Raw genomic sequence first — 22021 nt, 5'->3', positions numbered from 1 at the left:
GCCGAGGATCTCTGACCGTGCCCCTGGACCCGCTGCCCCCCGCCCTTCCCGGGGCCGGACCCCCGTGCCCCCCTCACCCGGGGCCGGACCCCCGTGCCTCGCTGCCCCTCAGGGATGGACCCCCCGTGCCCGTGCCCCGCTGCCCCTCAGGGATGGACTCCCCGTGCCCGTGCCCCGCTGCCCCTCAGGGATGGACCCCCCTCATGCCCGTGCCCCGCTGCCCCTCAGGGATGGACTCCCCGTGCCCGTACCCCGCTGCCCCTCAGGGATGGACCCCCCGTGCCCGTGCCCCGCTGCCCCTCAGGGATGGACCGCCCGTGCCCGTGCCTCGCTGCCCCTCAGGGATGGGCTCCCCGTGCCCCTGCCCCGCTGCCCCCCAGGGATGGACTCCCCCCGCTGCCCCTCAGGGATGAACCCTCCTCATGCCCGTGCCCCGCTGCCCCCCAGGGATGGACCCCCCGTGCCCCGCTGCCCCTCAGGGATGAACCTCCCTCATGCCCGTGCCCCGCTGCCCCTCAGGGATGGACCCACCCTCATGCCCGTGCCCCGCTGCCCCTCAGGGATGGACTCCCCGTGCCCGTGCCCCGCTGCCCCTCAGAGACTTGCTGGAACTCAAATCATAGCCTCCTGTGCCCCACAGGGTTTTAACCCAGCACAGCTAATGAGGAGCCCCTCAGGGATGGACCCCCCGTTCCCCCTCATGTCCGCCCCCCGTGCCCGGGGCCCGCAACATCCGCGGCCCCACAGCGCCCTCGGGCGGGCGCACGGCAGCGCTGCAGCGCCGCGGTCCCGCCGAGCCCTCCCGGCCCCACAGGCCGCAGCAGCGCTGCTCAAGAGCTCCGGCCGGCAACGCGCTCCTCGGCAAAGCCACAAAAAACACCCGCCGAGGCCTGTGCTAACAGCGGTATGCCCGCGTTTTATTTGTGTTCACTCGTCCAGCTGCAATTAGCACCGTAATGTCATTAAAGCCTCTCACAGGGAGGGTATTGCTGCTGGACACCCTGCTGTCCCAGAGGCTCTGTCCCACTCCCGGCTCCATCGCCGCTGGCCGAGGCTGTGGGTGTGAGCTGCTGTTTGCCAGTGCATACATTCGGATTCAAGGCCAGAGAGAGTTTACAGCTGCAGTTTAAGAATCACTCTCAGTGGGGATTTGTGCCACAGAAGATAACCCAGCAGGAGTGGCCACAAGGAGGGACTTGGCTGTCATACCTGCAAGACACACTTTAGGCATGTAGGGGAGTTCAGCCCATGGACCAAAGTGCCGCCTTTCCCCGTTGTGACCCAGGCTGTAGCACGGCTGCTTCCATGGTGAGGCAGCCTAGGCTCACCGCAGGACTGGGACATGGGCAGGAAGAAATGCACTGGCCCAGGACGAGTCTGGTTTAGGTCCTGTGCTAAGAGGACCAGTAAGAGCAATGGAGGTGTAAGAGAAAAGTATTGTTTAGCCCACTAGGAAGTCACAGGGCTGTCCTGGACAAAGATGTCCAGACCCCAAGAGTACCCATGTCACACCCAGGGAAACAAGTCCTCTGCTGCAAGACAGCAGAGACTCCCCACCTCTCTTGCCAGATGCTCCAGCACTGGCCCCTTTGCTTTCCCAAGCTCCTGGCTGGAAGTGGGCAAGGCAGGTGTGGTAGACAACTACTGACTAGTAATTTTCCAAAAATATTCCTGGGCTTTGGGCTTCCTTCCCACTGAAGTGACCCAAGGCCACCCACCCCCAGTAACATCCAGCCCCAGGTCACCCAACACACCATTTCAGAAATCTGGAATATTTTAATCAAACCCTACTTAAGGCCACTGTTACTTTCATGATTGCACATATTCCTCCCTCTCAAAAGCAAAAATATCTTCATTAACACTCAAGGACAGGGTCAAGCTTCCCCCTTCCCGTGGTCAGGCAGTGTGACCAGAGCCACTGATGGCCGATGTGCCAATGGTCACGGCCCGAAGAGCTGGTCCTGGATGGCTGAGCAGGCAGCGGGGACAGCTGCCAGGAGCTGAGTGACAGCTCAGATGTACCACCGAGGTTTTGCCAAGGCTCATCTCACGCAGTCACCTACAGCCAGGAGAGATTAAGTAACAGGGCTGTGAGCTGGAATCACTGTGGAGCACAAGGTCATGGCACAGAACTGGGGCTTTAAAAGTCACCACTACTCTCCAACACATGCAAAGGCTGGAGCAGCCCCAGGCAGGCTCCAGGTACTGTGGGAAGCGACATCACTGAAGTGACAGCACCCAGAAATGATTTGCAGTGTAGTCCAGTTACATCAAGTGGCAATAAAACTGTAAGTGGCTCCAGGACAGCGTGCCCCATTTGGTGAGATGAACAGTGGCTTTTAAAAAGATCACTAAATCCCATCAGCGCTACCTATACAAACCTCATTTATTTTAAAGGCTCCCATTAAAGTGCCTTTTATCCCTAGCAATAGGCAGTTTTAAATTGCAAATAACTTCTCAGATCAGTCAGCAACCATCTTCATTCCACCGGAGAGAGGGGCCTGGCTGGCCCCTGGGGACAAGGGTTCTTGAACGCTGTGCTGAGTGTCTGGACGGGGTCTCTGGATGAGTGGGAATGCTGAGCAGCAGGACTATCCCGTGGCTTTGCCGTGCTGTGCAGGACTCCGCTGAGCTGTCCAGGACTTCACCTTCCAGAGAGCTCTGGGGATCCGAAGCAGGTGTCACCTGCAGCGTGGCCGTGTCCCTGTGGGCAGCGTGTCCCTGTGGGCAGCGTGTCCCTGCGGGCAGCGTGGCGGGGCGGGCGGCTCAGGCCTCGGCATCGTCCTGGCTCAGGGCGCTGGCGTCGTGCAGGAGCGGCGTGGTCTCGGAGGAGGGGGGACGTTTGCTCTGCGTGGAGGGGGGACAGGGGCTCTTCTCAGCAGCGCCTCTCTGCAGGGGAGGGACAGAGGTCACAGCATGGTCACAGCCGGCGGTGCCACCGCATCCCCACCCGGGGCACGCGCACCCCGAGCCTCTTGGACTTTCAGTGGCCAAGGACCCTTTTCTTAAAGTGAAGATTTTTGTACCTCTTTGTACCTCCTGCCCTACCAAAATGAGGTTATTTCCATTCCTGCCCACCAGCACCTGTAACACCACCCCAACACCCAGCCTGAAGAGCTGTGGGATGGAGTCAGTGTGCTGCACAGCATCCAAGGTGGAAGGGAGATGGACAGTCTGCTGAGGGACAGAGGAGCTTGGGGGCCCCCAGGCACCAGCTGCAGCAGGCACAGGCAGCACTCATGCCTAGGATAATGGGAGGTGCAGCCTCTATGGAAGGGGAAGGGTGGAAGCTGGTGCCTTCTGGCACCAAGACGGCTCCTCCTCCCCATAACCCTTAACACTTACACCTACAAAACAGGTTCACCACTCTCAAAGTTGAGCAGGAGCCAGATATGCCTTTAAACAGATCACGTGGGCCCTGACCCTGAATCATGCCAGAACCCCAGCAGGAAGCAGCAGGTGACCAGAGTGGGCCAATTCCTGCTGCTGGGGACAGAGACACCAACCTGCCCCTCACCCAGAGACTTGCTTGCTGGGGATGTGGGTTGGGGTGTTGTGGAGGGACTGTGAGGCTTGTCTAACCCTTTGACTATTGGCCACTGTTGCTCCAGTGTGGGCACCAGTGATACCACCACGAACACCTGGAGACTCTTTGGGCATGGTGCTATTTGGTTGAAGTTTGGACTTGAGGATCTTGGAGGAATTTTCAGCCTTAATGAGTCTATGATTCTAGAAGTGCCTACAGACCTCAGGTGAGGGGATACAGTCAGGGCAAAAAAGATGGTTAATATTCAAGGACCACCTCCTCCAAATTCAAGAACAGTCCACCCTAACAAGCATCCCAAGCCAGGAAAAAATGCCAGCAGGGCAACGTGGATGAACCAGGAGCTCCTGACCAACCACAAATGCAGAAAGGAAACATCTGGAAGGTGGGAGCAGGGACAGGTAACCTGGCAGGAATATAGGGACACTCTCCCAGCATGCAGGGATGAAGATAGGAAAGCCAAAACCCAGCTGGAACTGAATCTAGCCAAGGATGTCAGAGACAAGAAAGGCTTCTCAAGTACCCAGGTGACAAAAGAAAGAGGAGGGAACCATACAGGCCTGTGACTGAATGAAGCAGGGGACCCCCGAAACGGAGGAAAGTCCAGAGCAAGGAAGATGCACCCTTGGTGGAAGAGGATGAGGTCAGAGAATACTTAAGGAACCCAGGCATACACAAATCCATAAACCCTGATGGGATGAATGGGCTCATGTCACAGCAAGGCCATTCCCTGTTGTCTTTGAATAGGCCTGGCAGCGGGGAGAGGGGCCCTAAGACGGAAGGAAAGCAAATATCACTTCTGTCTTGAAAAAGATCAAGAAGGAAGCCCTCAGGAGCTACAGGCCAGTCAGCCTCCCTTCATCTTGGAGAAAGTGATGGAGCAGCTAATTCTAGGAACCATTTCCAGGCATGGGAAGGACAATTAAATTATCAAGTGTAGTCACTGGGCTTCACCAAGGGGAAATTGTGCTTGACCATCTATGATGAAAGGACTGGCTCGGTAGATGAGGGGAGAACAGTGGATATTGTCTACCTGGACTCCAGGCTTTTGACACCATCTCCCATGAAACCCTTATAGGGAAGCTGATGAAGTAGGGACTGGATGAGCAGGCAGTGAGGTGGACTGAAAACTGGCTGAACAGCAGGCCCAGAGTTGAGTTGGAGGCCAGTAACCATCAGTGTACACCAGGGGTCAATATTGGGTCCAGTCCTGTGTAACATCTTTATTAACGATCTGCAAAAACTGAGGGAGTGGCTGGTACACCAGAGGGACCCCAGCAGGCTGAGAAACGGACTGGAAGGACCCTCATGAGGTTCAACAAGAGGATGTACAAGGTCTTTCACTTGGGATGAACAACCCCACACAGCAGGACACCCTAAAGGTCACCCAGCTCTGCAGCAGTTTGGCAGAAAAGGACCTGAGGACCTCAGGGACACCGAGCTGAAGGTGAGCCAGCAGTGTGGCCAGGTAGCAAAGGCAGCCAACTCTGTCCTGGGCTGCACTGGGAATGTTGCCAGCAGGTCTTGGAGTGATCCTTCCCCTCTCCTCATCACTGGTGAGGCCATACAGGGAGTACTGTGTTCAGTTCTGGGATTCCCAGGACAAGAGAGATGGAACTACTGGGAAGAGTGATTTTGGGACTGGACTGTCTCTTGTGTGAGCAAAGGGACTGTTCAGCCTGGAGAAGAGAAGGCTCAGGGGGATCTTTCCACTGTAAACAAGTTTCTGAAGAGAGGGTGTTAAGTGCAGAGCCAGGCTCTTCTTGGTGGTGTCCAGGGCCAGGACAAGAGCCAAGGGGTACTTAAACACAGGGGATTCCATCTGGACATTAAGAAATACTTTTTTTTTTTCCTTTTTTTTTTTTTTTACTCTGAAAACTGTAAAAATGGGAATAGGTTGCCCTGAGGAATCTCCATCCCTGAAGATATTAAGAGACATCTGGACATGGTGCTGAGCTAGGTGACTCTGCTTGAGCAGAGGGATTGGGATAGATGAGCTCCAGAGGTCCCCTCAACCTCAACGACTCAGTGATTTTGTGTTCCTGTAATACAAACCCAGATATTTTATACATCAGAAATTCTCTCCTAAAAGCCTCTCTGTTGAGGCTCCCTGCATGCAGGGGGAGGGGTGACACCCACCAGGGGACTACCTTTGTTACCCCACAAGTTTTTACCCATTCAAAAAACTTACCTCTGGATCTCAAACACTCAGAGATGGGGAAAAAATAGGCAAGAAAAGTATCTCCTCACACCAATCTTACTTTTCCCCTGACCCCTGCTGACATTATTAGGGCTGCAGATCAGGTACACCAGAGAAACAATAAGAGCATGTACCTGCAACCTGGTTAAGTGCCAGTACTAAGACATCTGAATTGCCCCAAATAAAGCCAGGAGACACCACCATTCCATCAAAGCTTGCCAGGACGGCATGTCTGGGAGATGTGCACAGCAAACGTTTCATTTGATTGGTTTTAAGTGAAGTTTAATCAAATCAGGATGAGACAAAAGCGTGTTACCTTGACTGGGTACCCACCTACATTCTGGCTTCCCGCAACACCGTCCCCTTAACCGGAGGCAGGTTTGTGGCAGGGCTGGCCTGGTTTGCCTTATTACTGTCTGAGCTCTTTTTATTGCTACTCCAAAATAAAGAGCATTTTTCCTAGAAGACAATCAGTCTAGTTTATGGTGCACTTGGACATGAATTTCAGGAGGGTTCCAATTTTCGGAGGAGATTTGAAAAAAATCACTGTTTAACTAGAATCTAGTTATTAATGAAGATTTCAAAATTTAGGTTAAACTAAGTCCTATTTAAGATTTTGTTCAGTGTCAAGCCAGTTTTAAAATGGTCTGTTTGCCTTTTAAAATTGCCACCACACAGGCTGTAGGCCACAAAGGCAGAGAGCTACAACGTCTGGGGGTGTTCTACCCCCGTCCAGATTATGCATTTTCTAGAGCTGCGAGTCCAACAGATGCATTTCAAACTGGCTCCACTAGAAACTAGACTAAGATTTAAGTGTTTCACAGCACCGCATCTGCACTGGCTTCAGAGCACAATGCTCCCTCCAGAAGCCAGAGGCACACAAGACACCACAGGGAGGAGCTGGGTTCAGGGAGACCTTCATGCTGGCAGACACGTGAAGGTGTGGACAATGTCCCCGCTCAGTGTCCCCCCTGACATCGCCTGTGACTTCGGGAGGCAGAACTGTGCGTGATTAAGCAATCAGAGCTAGATCAGCAACACTTCAATCAAATGAGGAACACACCTTGGCTGCAAATCGCTGTCAACTGGTTTACAAGCTCTTATCTACTCATTAGGAGGAGACGTTCATCCCTTGTACAGCTTTCTTAGAGATTGGTAAGGTCATTGAAGCTTTTTAATCACTTTCCAGATAGTCAGGCACTTCCTGACGTTGAGTTTTAGTTTAACACTTCATGACTCTTTTGGCTGAGCACAGAAGTACAGCTGGCTTATGCCTGGGTTTGGGATATTTCACAAGCAGATATTCAGTTGGCTTGAATGAGTTTAAAATCCAGCTTTTCTCCCTGGCCCTTTCTAGCATGGTTAAATCTCTTTGATACCAGGAATTAAGACTTGCACAAAGCAGGGTGAGGAAATGCCATCTCAGAGCTGCATAAGGTGTTAGAAACGGCTGCCCAGCCCTTTCTCAGAGCTCCTGGGGTCATGCAGCAGACTGGAGCCTGTGTGCCAGCAACCACTCACATGTGCTGAAGTGCGGCAGCTCATCCCAGGGCCATCCTGGGAGCACAGTAAGGGTTTGGTGGTGAGCTCTGGGCTCCATGCTGGGCCCTAGCATCACTCCCACCCTGCAGGGAAGTGTGTGGAAGAACAAGGGGATTTGGGATCATATGTTTAAGTCACTTAAGTAATTGTACACTTGCTTAAAATCCAATTACGTGATACTCCGAGAACCTTGGCAATATTTAAGGTGGGCTTGCATTGGTGTTTGAGGAAGGGCAGTAACCAGCTGAGCAAAGGCAGCCCCTCACACAGGCCTCCCCTTCGTCTGCTCTCATCCCAAGCACTGCCTTTAATCCCACAAGTAGCCTCTTCACCTCTGCAGCCTTAGAGCCAGCCTAAACCACCTGACTGTAGTGCAAAGCTAAATCAGCTTCCTTTGATATGGGTTTAGGGTAGGGAGTTAGATCTCTACTTCGAGAACTAAAGCTTGTAGAGAGCTTAGTGTTATCAGATCGATGTGGAGCCAGAGCCACAGATCTCCACCGAGTGTTTTGGCTGTTTTATATTCAGTCCTGACAGCTCAGCTCAGCCTCACCACACTGCCCGCCCCACAGTCCAGCTGCCAGCTCCCAGCAGCCTTCAAAGGTCTTCACTTCTCAGGAAGCCCAGATCCACAAAGGCTCTGAGGGTTTCACTTCCAGAGCTCTTTGGAGCAGTTTGCACAGAAACCAAGTGCGTTTCACGGAAATGCAGAATCCGTGCTGGGCTGAGAGCGGCCACAGTGGCTGTGTCCCCTCTGCAAGAACACAGCAACTGCAGTTCACTTAACACACTGTGTTCAGACAGCTCCATCCTCTGGAGAAGGCTCTGCTCTGACTGGAAAACTGCTGGGACCCTACAGAGGCAGATCTGTGCAACGGCACAGATCTTCTGCTACCTTCTATGGATGCTGGGTTGATAAACTAGGCTTGTTTCTTTGTTAGCTGGGTGAGCTGAGAAATACCTCCTCCTCCAGGAAGCCGCTTCCATCCTGTGCACCAAGAAAGCCAGAAATGCTTCATGTTATCTATTTGCAGCCTAATTTCTAGATGGCTAAGGAAGTCCTGCTGCTCTCTGCTGGCACCTGGCACCATTAGGAGATTGTTGGTGGCATCAGCCAATGTTTCCTCAGACATGTTAGATTGTCAACCCGACCTACACCGTCTGATTGAGTCTGATTTGACTCGCAGCATTTCCCATGGGGCAGCTGCAGATTCTTACCTTACTCATTGCCATGAGCACAGCTGCTGAGATAATGAGTGGGACACTCAGCCCAAGGAAGATGTACTGCAGGTAGTCCAGCACCGACGGGAGCAGCACCAGGTTGTTGTAAAACTGCTTTAGGACTGAGCCTTCGATGGATCCACTCTGCTCAAAAAAGCAGAGCTGTCAGTGGCATTTCCCTCCCGTCCAGGGCTGAGACAGACCAGCAAATGATTCCTCTCCCACCACCTCCCAGCTTAAATTAGGGAATTTCTGCAAGATTCAGTCAGGCTAGAAGCTTTTACTAAATAGCTGGAGTCAGCTGGACATGCACCCACAGCTGGAGGCTGCACTGCCTGGCCCACATGAGGACAGGGATGCTGGCAGCTCTGTCCAGGGCCCTATTTAACCCCACATCTAGGGCAGAGCCAGAGATTTACCAAGTATAGTGCAGGGTTTGTTCAGCTCAGAGGGATTAATGGCACAGCCATTATTCAAGTATTGAAAAGCCTTCTGTTGGTGCTTAATTAGTCTGTCTGGCTTAAAGCTTTATCCAAAGTGGAGTTTCCCCAGCACTGGGCAATGGGGAAGCAGGAGAGGCTCTGCAGAATCAGGCCAAGGAAGGCAGCTCACCTCTGCAAACCACAGCAGCGGCAGGACCACGGGCTTAATCTTCCCTGTTTGACTGGGGGGAAGAAAATTAAAAAAGAAACATACACTTAGGTTTATGGTTGATCAGGTCACAATTAACACCATAATTCTTCCTTAAGGGGACACATCTGACAGACTGACAGTGGCCAGGAAACCAGCATAAAGAGGTGGCAATCCCTGCTGGTCCAGTGAGCTGCTCCCACCTTGGGGGACCAGGTCCAACCTGTGCTTTTCATGCAAGAGCAGAGCTTCTGCTTCCATGGGGGCTTAACTGCCAGAGGACAGCAATAAGTACCATCCCACACCTGGGCTCCAGGGAGATGAAACTCAGTGAACCAGAATGCTAAAGTTCATGTCTCAGTCACCTGGATGGCACCGTGGGGTGGTGCAGCCAAGCTGGCACCCTGGGGGCAGTCTGCAGGTGTTTGCCCCGCAGCCAAAGCAGCGAGAGCACACTCCCACCCTTGTTGGTATTTAACATCTGGCACCACACGGTTTGGTTACAGGGACCTCCTGTTTGCTTTCATACAACTGGAAGTGTCTTTTTGGACACAGGCTTCACTCTCCACCCTGCAGGCAGAGTGTGTTTTGCCTCTCCATGCTGCAGGTAACTGCTGAGGATGCAGCACAGTGGAGGTGAACAGTTCCTGCCTCACCAGGAGGAACAGTGCATCCCTCGGCTGTCCAGTCAGGGACAGGGACACTGCCCGAGCTGAGCAAACAGGCAGCCACTCTCTGCACTGCTAGAGGATGGAACTTGTGGTCACTGGAATGGCTGATGTTTCAGCAGAAGCCAGCTGGCTCCAGCAATAGGACAACTGGTCATGGTAAAGCTGCTTCATCTTTGGGGAGAGTAAACTCTGCAGCAACCTCAGCATCAGCAGAACTCCCTGCTCAGGGAAGGCAGATGGACGTTTCTAGAAGGTGACCACTTACATTATACCAGACACATGCTTTATGTACAGGTTCAGCTGGAGCTTGATGGAGCAGTTCATGGGGATGCCCGTCATCTGCACAGGGAGAGACCGATTCATCAGTAACCTCAAGTGACTTTGTAGGGACCAACAGACTCTGATCAGCAACACCCCAGGACCATGAAAACATCACACTTCAAAGCCGATCTTGTTGACACCCATTAAGACATTGGTTTCTCATGAGTCTGCAGTGTTGCAACACATTTTTACAAGCAGAGAATTGTTGTTGGACTGTCACTGTTTGTAGTCAGCAGACTGCAGCTAGATAAAAATATAATTAACTGTACTGCTATCAGTAGATGTTTAATAGTGAAATAAACTTAATTAGATTTTCATAAACGCGATAAGAAAAGCAGTCAGAACCAATTCTATATAAGATATGCAGTTTACCTTACCTCAAGAGGGAAATGGGTTTTTTGCTGGAGCAAACATCACTGAGTATTTGGAAAAACTAACCATGCACAACACAGGCTGCGGGTGGAAAATGCCAAAGTCCCCTTCCCATCAGCAGCTGGGACAATGATGCCTCAGGACACCCCAAATAATCCCCTCTGGAGCAGTGACTTCACCCTCACGCTGTAGGTACAACACAGCAGCAGCCCAGTGCAAAAGCAGTCAGTGCCAGATGGGCAGGTTGAGAGAGTGGAAGAAGCCAGCCCAAAAATGGAGGCACCAGCCTGAGCCACAGCGTGGTCTGCACACTTTGCCAGCCAGTTCTCATTCATGGCAATGCACATTTGCAGATTTGGGGCAAAGCTGGGCTGCTGCCAGATACACCTCCTGGTGTTATAGGCCTGAGTCAGTGGAAAGAACTTCACTGTGCTTATTGAAACAGTTACGTTTATAATTAGTTCTGCAATTCACTAGAAGCCAGGCTAATTATTCAATTAGTTTATGGCTTTGATATTTTTATCTGCACATGTCCTTGCCAGTCTTTGCACTATGGAACCTGCTCAAATCAGTGCCACGAGAGCAGAGTGGTGCCACTGCTCAGCTGATGGCAAGGTCCCCCCCCATCCTGGGCTGGTCCCTGGGGTGAGGGGAGGACCCTGGCGGGCTCACTCACAGGGTGCACATCGAGGAAAAGCCCATGCTGCTCCTTGCTGGGGTGCAGGCCTTCGACTGCGCTCACCAGGGATGGGTCGGCGTTGTAGAAGTGAGGGTGGGAAATGAACATCGGTGCATCTGCATGAGATTGAAGACATCTTAAACTCCTTCACACCTACCTAAGAACTTTTCTTGACGTTTTTATGGACTTGCAGTATTTGTTCTGAACAGGCTTTTATATTTTCTCCTCCCAACCCTTCCCTCCCCGCTGGTCATTCCATTGCTCTGGGAGGGTTGAGGACCAGCCACCACACAACGCCGTGGTAACTCACTGTTCCCAGACACGAGTTAGGACACCCAGCCTGGACTGTTGCTCCTGTGTGATGCATGCTCAGGGTAAAAGTCAACATTTAATTTAGCAGTTGCATGGGCTGCCTCTTCCTTGCTCCCCTGCCTGCTCCCACCACCAGCCCAGGGGATGTAATGCTCCCACTGTATCCTCGGGCACTCCCACAAATGCCAGGCTGTCATAGGGCTGGGGACTGAAGGAACTTTGGGCACAAGGGCTTTCCCTCATTGCTGAGAGGCCTGAGGGAGTGCACGCAGAGCCCAGCAGCACTTTTCAGCATCCCAGCGGACACCAGAGCTGATTTTCCAGACAGCCAAGCTTGTATTGCATCCTGAATTTAACATTTGTCCATTAAAGGAGAGCCAGGGGGGAAAGGACTCACTGAGTCTACAGGTGCTGACGTTCTGGATGCCAGACTGCATGCAGGGGCAGAAGCCCTCGTTGGGTGGATAATCTGTGCCGTTGGCAAAGAGGGTTTTCGGTGCCACGAACCGATAGGTGGGCACACCCTTGAACTTCCCAGACTGCTCATACACCAGTGTCATGGATCTGGAAGGGTTTCAATGGAGAAGGAACAGGATTAGTCAACAGGCCTCCAGCCCAGGACTGGGTTTTTATCTTGCCTGGATAAGATGCAGTTGCAATGTAACTTAGACTTTGAGATCAAGATAAACCCTCAGAGCAGTGCTTTGGATGGGGAATGAATATTTACGCCTTTTGCTTTCCATATTTTAAGCACATCTACAGGGTTGGTCAGGACAAGTTATGGAGAGAAACCACAGGATTATGTCTGTTTGCTATATCCAGGTGAGATTTGTTTAAAGGCATGTAGTAATCCCCAGGGCTGCTCTCCAAGAGATAATATCCACTTTATGCAAGCCCTGGCTCCGAGGTGCTCCGTTACAGGGCACAGACACTGGATAAACCTCTTTCACAGGCCAACTCTGGCAACAGGCTGCCAGGGGAGTGGAAAATTTCTCTACGTGACACAGCAAGATTTTTTTTCTTGCTACAAGAGGCTATTGATGTTGTGCTGCAATATTGCTACCAGCTGGCCAGGATCAATGCAAGTTTCCAGGACAAAGGTTTGCTCCCTTCACACTTGAGTGAGGCTTGCAGGGATCAGAGAATCACAGAATGAGTAAGTGGGTCACAGAGGGCATCCAAGACAGCTTGGGCAGGCCAAGGGGATGCTCATTCCTACAGAGGCCTTCTGATGCTCTGGGATGGGTGGGGGTTCAGGGCATGTTCAGCAGTTACATATGTGCCTCTTGGCTCTGCTCACCTTCCAGCAAGGAGGCAGAGGTTGCTGTAACACATCAGCAGCATAAAACCTGGGTAGCTGCATCTCAGCATCAGCTACACTTCATGTGCACAGAGCACAGGAGATGGGCCCTGCCTGTTGTGCAGCAAGGCAGGAATGCTCTCAGCCTACCAAGTGATGTTTGTGACTCTGGGTGAACAGCGGCCGAGGCAGAAGTCTGGGGAGAAGACACAGCACTGTCTGAGAAGCTGAGCCATTTCCCCACAGTTCTGTGTGGCAGGAACCTCCTGTGCCAACCAGAAATCAAGCTTGGTTTCCTCCACTTCACTAGAAGCATGCTCCATTCCAGAGATTTCTGTGGTTTTACAGGAACAGGTTATGTGTGTTGTAGACTCGGTTACAGGTAAACTTCCGTGTAAATTCCTGGCTCCGGGTCATTCTGGCACTTGCTGATGCCCCTTGTGCAGAGGAATCCCTGTGCTATTGCTCAGCTCAGCTGTCTGTTTTTTCACTGAAGAGGTCATTCTGTTTTGCAGCACTATCTACAAAGCCTGAATTATCATTATCTTCCCCAAGCTAGGGACAGGGGTTTTGTGCCTGCTTCCCCTCCTTCCAGCCTCAGGCATAGGTACTTTAACCCCTGTGTGATCAGCTGAGGTCAGGGTGTCTTATACAAGCAGGAGCAAAAAAGAAAAAAAAAAAAAAAGAAAAAAAAGAAGAAAGAGCCTGGAAATGGTGGCAAGAGTTTCCCCCCCGACTTATTTCTCCAAGAGTTTAGTCAGCTGAAAGAGTTCTGCAAACAGTTACAGTTGCATTTCCCTCTGACAACCCTTACTTCTCCTTCTCACTGCCCACATCTTATCTACTTAAGATAACCAGATGTGGTTATCTTGTACTGATTCACCTCGGGCAAGTTGGACTTCTCCAGTGATACGGAAGGTATTTATGGACACCACAAGATGCTGATCATCAGACAACTACGCTGTTTGCAAAGCTCAGATACCACAACCCCAGTATGTGAGGCACCCCTAGAGCAGCTGAACTTTAACTACATAAACAAATAAACAAAACTTTAACTACAGAAACAAATCCTGAGCCCTCTGTGTCACTGCACGGGAGCTCTGTGTGTGCAGGATGGGTGCAGCATGTCCTGCCACCTGCATGGGGACAGGCTGGTGGCTGTGGCCTCACCTGCAGGCATCAGGGCTGTAGAACTCCAGGGAGGTCGGGGACATGAATGGTGGCCACATCTCCCCTGCTGTCCCATTGATCATGTTGCACTGGCTGCTCCGCCAGTAGTTCACCTGTGGGACAGGTGTAGAGAGAAGAACTCAGAAGGACGAGCTTGCTGCAGTCAGCTTTCACCCCTGCATGGAATATCCACCACCCCACACTGCTTCCATAGCAGCTTGGGATAGCAGCATCAAAGATCTTTCCCATCTTAAGCGTATTTTCCATGATTCTGAGAGTCAAACATCCACCCAACTAATAGACAAGATCCGCTGTCCCCAGGGACTGATCTCTAGATCCAGCTGATTTTAGTCAGGAGCAGAATTCCACAAGGGAAGAGTAAAGCATCCTTTAACAAGAGTATTTAACACCTTCAACACAGGCCACAGGAGCCTGAGACTTCAGCCCTTTGAGCAATCAGCTCCAACAGCACTGCAAGGGAGTCCAAGTGAAATCCATGAGGAGATGAATTTAATGCTTCCTGACAAGTCCCCTGCCACATGGCCACCTCCTGGCAACTTGCTAGAACAGAAATTGCAGCACTTGAAGTCCTGTAGAAACTCGTTTTCAAACCTGACCCACGCACAACAGCACCCAGAGCTTTCAGTTTACCCTGCTTTAACTCAGGCATTGCCCCATTATTAAAGGTTTGCTGCCAGACACTCACCTTCTTTAGGCCATTCCATGAATCAATCATATGAACTTGACTGATGTCCTTCATGCCTGCGTTTACTGTGAACAGTCCTGAATTGGAGTTGTTAAACTGCAGAGAGAAGGAATGACTTTTTAATCCACCACACACAGCAAAGCTACAGCACGTTACTGACTCTGGGTGCTCCATCAGCTCTAGGGGTGCCTCACATACCATCAGCTACTCAACTTCTACTTAGCTGGGTGCCTGAGCCATCCCCAAGAACAATACTGCTGTGATTTTAGCATTCCCAACCAACCACTTTACTTACATCTACAAATAATCCAAACTTCCCCTTGAAAGGGATCAGGCCAGGAACAAGCATATTTATTGTGTCTATAAGGGGGTCTTCATACCCCCACATGATCTCCCCCACTGTCCGGTTCATGAATGCCTCCTGTTTCAGGCCAGCCAGGGCTCCACTCAGTAAAATCTTCAAAACATTTGGCAGTTTTTCCATCATCACAGCTGCTCCCTGGGAAAGAAAACAAAGCCTCTGGGATAAGAGCCCCATCTTAACCGAAGAGGAAGCATTCTTGGTGCTGAGCAAAATCATTCTGCTGCTCCCATCTATAGCCCCAGAGGAATCCTCTGGACAGACTGAGGCTCTTCATTTATTCCCAGTTTGGGAAGAAAGCAGTTGAGGGCTCATGGGCTTGATTTCCCCACAGGATACTCAGGTGAGGTTGAAGACTCAAGCCCAGCTGCTTTGCCAGCCCTTTGGCACGTTCTGGTTTTGGAACAGTAGCAGCCCAACACAACAACCAACACTCAGAACAGAGATAATTGCATTTTATGAGTTTAACTACCTCATTGTTTGATAAGCCTTAAAACCCACGAGAAAGTGATTCAGTAATCCAGTGATTCAGTGCTGGGCTTCACCACCCTCCCTGCAAGCTCAGAAGGTGGAGCCCATCCAGACAACAAGCACTCACCAACATCAAAATGTTTGGCACAACAACATACTCGTCTTCGGTGCCGTTGGACAAGTCTGGCTGGAAGAAAAGGTTCCGGTTCTCCAGGTAGGAAACTGTGTCATTGTTGTGGAACGTGATATTTGTTTTATACCTGTACTCCCTGCAAAGAGAAGGGAGATCATGGGAACCTGCCCCCAGGCAGAGCCCCTGCTGCCTGTGGAGCAAGGATGGCCTGCACAGGCCTGGGCTTGAAGGAGACCAAACCCCAGCGAGGAGCAACACGGCAGCTGGGGAGGCAGCGTGGGAACAGATATAAACCTCACATCCCAACCAGGGCAAGAGTCTGGCAGGAGGAGAGGGCAGCCCACGAGAGAGGCATCCTGACAAGATGGATTCTTGCAGACACAAAGTGTTTCTTCCCAACTCAGCATCCAAGAAATTCAAGACAAAAGCCCAAGTCTCCTCCATTGCTTCACCTACAGCCACTGCAAAGCCCAGCCACGTCAGAGAGGTGCCCAGATACGCAGAGCCACAGAAACCCACACGCCAAAACAACCTGCAAACAGGAGAGGACCAGCCAAGATGCCACATGTTCCACCAGTGAGCCCACATTGATTTGCTCCCAAGCTCCCTGATGGCTCCTGGGTTCAGGGCAGCCTGACCCTCCACACAACATCGTGGCCCTTCTGCTCCTCAGGGCTTCAGGCCATCCATGTCCTGCACACTGCCCAGTGCTGCTGGACCTCAGCCCACGCCACAGGGCAGCCCCAGTGTCACAGACACTGCACTGCTCTGCAGCAGTGCGAGGCTGTCCCCAACATCACAAGCCTGTTACTGCTCCTGGAGGAACTGAAGCTCAACTCACCAGCAAAAACAAAGTCCTTCACTGTGGAGCCTCTGTTTTACAGCCCCCATTAGGACAGGGCACTAATCTTGCTCAGCAGGAACACAAGAACACTAATAAGCTTCAAACCTTTGTTTATTATTATTTAAAGTAAGGGAAGCTTTTCCCCAAGCCAGTGAGTGATACGATTCCAATCTACAGAACCCACATGGTGTGAGCTGCAACGCCAGAGGAAACAAGGGCATATACATGCTGCAAGCCTCCCCTCCACACTGCTCAAACAGCTTTGGATTAACCAATAATCTTCCCACATGAGCTTGCTTAGGCTGCTGGTTTAACCTCACCACATTAGTGTAGGCACTGAGGTTGAAGATCGCTGTTAAATGGGAAGTTCACATGTTCAACTCAACACCAACTATCACTTGCTCTTTCAGGTGCTGAGAAACACCTGGGGCTTCAGCCACCATTCTCAGCCATGGCAGGCAGACCCAGCCCTGCTGTGTGTGGCTCTGACCCAGTGTTAGTGCTCCATACTGGTTCCCATGACCAGAGAGCTCACGTTAGGCACATTCTGGGTCTCACGTTAGATAAGGACTGACCCATGAAGTTTGATACTGAGGCGACTCCAGCTCAAGAGCTGGGCTCTTAAATGTACAACGAAGATAAAATAAGAGCACTCTGAAGACAGGGTCACCCACCACCACACCAACACCCCTCATACCCATGTTTGGACCACATCAGCCCAGCTCTGCCTGCCCAACAGGCCCCAGAAAAGGATTGAGCTCCACAACTCAATGGAGCACCCACCAATCTCACTGCCTCAGCAGCCAGAGGTCCTACGTGTGTCTTTAGCATGATCAGAGCAATCAGAGCACATTTGGGTCACTTTCAGTGCCACTGGGCTCCCACCGACCCTGCTGATGCAATGTCCTCCTGCCAGAGGAGCCAGCCAGCAGCCTGGCAGGCAGCACAGTGGTCAGGCTCATGCCAAGCTGGACCACAAGTGGTACCTGACCTGTACACGTAGGGTCCACGCTGGCTCAGCACCGGCTTCTCTCCCTGGAGGACCTGCTTGGGGTTCAGCACTTCGAAGAAATGCACTGACAAGTAGAAAGGAACAGGGATGTCTTTCCACATTTGGAAGGAGATGCTGCTGGGGTTGATCCTGACGTTCTGTAAGGAAAAAAAAAATAAGGAGACACAACTTTTGGGCTTTGTGGCTGCAGATGAGCACAGCCATCCTCAGCTCAGTGTAAGGCAGAGCCAAAGGTGGCAGTTACAAGAGAGGCTCTCCAGAGGATCCAGGTGTGTTTGGCAGACTGAGACTGAGCTAGATCTACAGGGAGAACTCCCGTGCGTGCAGAAGTGGCAAGTTTATGCCACAGGATGGTTGCTGGCTTATTGATTCAGGTTTAACTTTTCAAATCCTATCCATAGGGTTTCCAAGTTTTTTTGATATGCTGGAGACTTGGCTCTGCATTACACAAACCAGTACTGAATTATTCACTATTCTGCATGTTTTACTTGTCTCTGGCAGAAACAACCCTGTCCCTAAGGCCTTTGCTCCTGGATTTGGCAGCTCCACACAGCTAAAAAACAAGCAAGAAGTGGCACAGCTATCCTCATAACTGTTCGGGTACCAGCAGGGAGAGTCCACTAGATTCCCAAAAAGAAGACGGAGAACTTGGATGGTAGCCCAACTGTGTCCCAACAACACAGCACAGCACACCTCTGCCTCCTCTCAGCTGCCAGCCTGCATTGACTCACAGCTGATCATGAGGCAGAGGCACAACCCAACCATGTTCCCATATCACTGTCCTGTGTGCTGGGAAATGCCTGCAGGAGCTCAAAGACAACCTAAGTTCTCCTCAGTTCATGTCCTGGCATCTGGCCACCTCTGCCTCCACTCCCTCCCTGCCTCCAGGAGGCTGCAGTAGGGGCAAGAGCTTGTTCCCTCTTGAACATCTACTTTGGATGTGTTCCACCACAATCTTTTCTTCTGCAAGCACAAATCCTTGGCCCTGCTTAGGTAAGCTAGCCAGCTTATGGAAGTGGGGCTGATCCACCAACAGGAGGAGGGACATAGGCTTTATGCTGGTGCAGCTCAGCAGCCCCACAGCAGCTCCTGCTCTGGAGCAGCTCGATCTGACAGGGCACATATTGCTGACACAAAGGGCTGAGGTGGAACTCTGCCAGAGGTTTCCCCACACCACCTCATCTTTCTTGAGGCATTTCATGGCAAGGCTGAGCTGCCCGTGAGCAGCAGGGCTCTGCAAGCCCCTCATCCAAGCCCTACCCTAAGCAGACATCTCCACAATGCTGTGTAGCCCATCTAACCTAGCAAACCCTTCCCGTTGCCACTTGCATGCACATATGTTGCTCTAATTTTGCCAGCATCAAGGATTTCATGGCAAAGAAGCAGTAATAGGACAAATTTTAATTTAGTCTGCTTTACAACCCTGATTCCAGAGTGTTGAATTGATTACAATCACGAGCATTTCGTTTCCTTTACTTGCTTATTCTGTCTTGCACTCCTTTGATTACTTGTTGCATATGCATTTATTTTTATAACATGTACCCTGTCAGATGGAGTTACATCCCAGCTCTCTGCTGCCTTTCCCAGCTCCCTCCCACCTGGGCACAGCAGCTCAAGGTACTCCACAGGTGCTGCTAAGATCCCCTATAATGGAGTAGCCTTGAAATTAAGCTACTTTTAAGTCAAAACAAACATGGTCATATGTCTGAAATAAAAAGAGAGTATTTGTCAACTAGATGGGTTACAAAGGGTCACTGAGATGTTTGACCCCTCCTGACCAGGCTGATCTTTGTTCCTGAGGAACTGAAAGGATCTGGTTACAGTCCAGCAGCTCAAGACAGGGCCAGAAGAGCAGCAGCTCCACCACAGTGTCCAAATCCTGCTTCTCCAGGAGGGAGGCACCCTGCTCAGTAAAACTGAGAGATGAGGTTTTCCCCGCAGACTGGGAGGAGCTGGGTGTCAGTCAGACCTCACCCTCCACATCCTCTCACCACCCTCCTCCTCCTCACCCTGCTACATCAGCAAGGTCAGTGCTGCCGCTTGCTCCTGGCTCCTGCCACCCAGGACAGCATCCGAGTGCTCCCAAGTGGAGCAGCCACGGGTAGCAGAGGGATGAGCTGATGCAGCCTCACTGTGTGCAAGCTCATACCTTGGGCAGGTCTGCAGCATTCCAGGTGCTTCCAGAAAAGAAATACCCCCAGGTATTTTTGCAGGGCCAACCCCACAGGCAACCCAATGCAGATGGGGCAGGAGACAGGCTCCAAGCTCCCTGCGTCCTCTTGCTTTCCCTGCAGACTTCACACAAAGATATCCTTGAAACAAGCACCTCTCTGTAACTAAGTGCTTTTCCATCAGGATACACCATCCTGACAGAGCTCAGGAAGCCAGCCTTTACCTGCCCAACCCCAGCTCTTCAAGCTCCTCTTACCCACACTACTCTGAAACCCAGGAGTTTCAGTAAGGGCCTGAATATTCCTCATCACCCCTCAGCGCTCAGTTATCAGGCTTAATGTGAAATGGAAAAAATATGAGCTCAGGGCAATTTTGTGTTGTGTTAAAGATGTGGAGATCAAGGGTTTGAGGTGAAGGGAGGAGAAACAAGCGTTGGTCTTTTCCTCATCTTCTGTTCTCATTGCAAATTACTAGGACTTAGCTAATTAGGTTGAAAGAATCAGGATTAGCTAAAAAGAGGGCAGAAAGGTTTTTGCATGAAAAATGTCATTTCTGTTCTGCAGGGGCCCTTCAGCCTTTTATTTGCAGGTACCAGCTCCTGCTGTCGATAAAACTGAACAAATATTTTCTACTGTTTAATCTACAGGACTGTCTGGTTCTGCCCAGCCAGTAGTGCTTCTCGGGGGTATGTTTAAGTAGGTCATTTTCAGCAGAGACTTTGCGCCACATGCAACGCCAGCCATTGGCTGTGAGGTGTTTGTTTACCTCTTTCATCAGAGGCAAATTTTATGGGGTTGATCTGGGCAGGTGGAACCTTGGAGAAAGGCCAAGGCAGGGACCACATCTGCTTTGGACAGGGAGAAAAAGAGTTGGCTAAATGTGGGGATGAGCTCAGCAGGATAACTGGTGTCCCAGAAGCAGGGACAGGTTCATAAAACTGTGCAGCAGTTACCGAACAGACCAACAACTCCATCCACAGCTCCACATTTTGGGGACAAACCCTCTTCAGCCTCAGGACCTCTACTGTGAATAAAACATCTTCAGAGAAGCAGCTCTGCATGTTTTCAGTCTAGGAGAGAGGATAACTCAGAGGCTGCTCCATGCACGAGGCTCATTTGGAGCGCTCCTGCACATCATCTGCCCTGCTTCCAGTTGGGAAAGCACCTCACCAGAGCACACGTGAGCCCACTAGTCTGCTCATCTATTTGTGAAAGGAGTACCTGGTGCTGCGGGTAGAAGGAGGTGAGGGGGAGGAAGGGTTGGTGCTCAGGGTGATGCTCTGCTAAGCGCTGCATCCCCAGCCAGTTCCCGGGGTGCAAAGAGCCCTCGTTAACCAGGGGTGGTTAACCTGCTCACTTCGGGCAAATTTACTGTCGCCAAGGGTGGAACACTCCAAGCCGGCATCTGCCCAGAGTAAGAGCCTGAGGCTGCTGGGAGCTGCAGCAGCTGCCACCTGCAGCGCTCGGCTCTCCGGACCGCACCGCACAAGCAAACGTGCCCGCGCACCAACCAGCCCCAGCCCGCAGCGCACCGGCTCCAGCCACCGACCGCACCACACGCGGGCTCCAGCGCACCCCGCTCCGCGCCGCCACCGAGCCCGCACCGGCTGCATCACACCCCGAGCCCTGCCACCGGCTGCATCACACCCCGAGCCCTGCCACCGGCTGCATCACACCCCGAGCCCTGCCACCGAGCCCGCACCGGCTGCATCACACCCCGAGCCCTGCCACCGGCTGCATCACACCCCGAGCCCTGCCACCGAGCCCGCACCGGCTGCATCACACCCCGAGCCCCGCCACCGGCTGCATCACAGCCCGAGCCCTGCCACCGGCTGCATCACAGCCCGAGCCCTGCCACCGGCTGCATCACAGCCCGAGCCCTGCCACCGGCTGCATCACAGCCCGAGCCCGCACCCGCTGCATCACAGCCCGAGCCCGCACCCGCTGCATCACAGCCCGAGCCCCGCCGCCGAGCCCGCACGGAGCCGAGCCCCCGCCGCGCCTCCGGCGCAGCCCCGAGCCCCGCTGACCTTGATGACCTGCTGCCTGATGATGACGGGCCCCAGGAGCAGCAGGCAGCCCCCCACGAGGGCGCAGGCCACCCCGGCCAGCCCCAGCCCCACAGACAGCCTGCGCCGGGCCACGGCCATGGCGCGGCGGAGCCGGGAACGAACCGGAGCCGGCAGAGGCGCCGCGGCCGCCGCCGCCGCTTTATGGCCCCGCGGCCCGGCCCGGCCCGGCCCGGCCGAGAGGGCGGGGCCAAGCGGGGAAGGGGCGGGGCCGATGTGGCAGACCACGCCCTCAGCCCCGGAGCCCGCGGAGCGACGGGAAAGGGAAGCCGAGCGTGGTGAACGTGTGAAC

General features: G+C 52.5%; 1 protein-coding gene across 1 annotated transcript; it reads right to left on the bottom strand.

Annotated features, from left to right (window-relative positions):
• Positions 1–927: 927 nt before the first annotated feature.
• Positions 928–21895, bottom strand: SCARB1 (scavenger receptor class B member 1). Its single transcript, XM_082293695.1, has 12 exons — positions 21691–21895; positions 17469–17626; positions 15628–15769; positions 14964–15167; positions 14669–14764; positions 13963–14075; positions 11890–12056; positions 11178–11296; positions 10074–10147; positions 9120–9171; positions 8505–8651; positions 928–2889 (listed from the first exon to the last, which is right to left on the bottom strand). Exons 1-12 carry the CDS (start codon positions 21808–21810, stop codon positions 2767–2769), a joined length of 1515 nt encoding a protein of 504 aa, XP_082149821.1. The 5' UTR covers positions 21811–21895; the 3' UTR covers positions 928–2766.
• Between the last annotated feature and the right edge of the window lie 126 nt (positions 21896–22021).

Source organism: Coloeus monedula (assembly GCF_965178545.1).
Source record: "Coloeus monedula genome assembly, chromosome: 18".
Taxonomy (NCBI): Eukaryota; Metazoa; Chordata; class Aves; order Passeriformes; family Corvidae; genus Coloeus; species Coloeus monedula.
The sequence above is the reverse complement of the archived record's forward strand: the minus strand, read 5'-3'. Positions and strand labels throughout refer to the sequence as shown.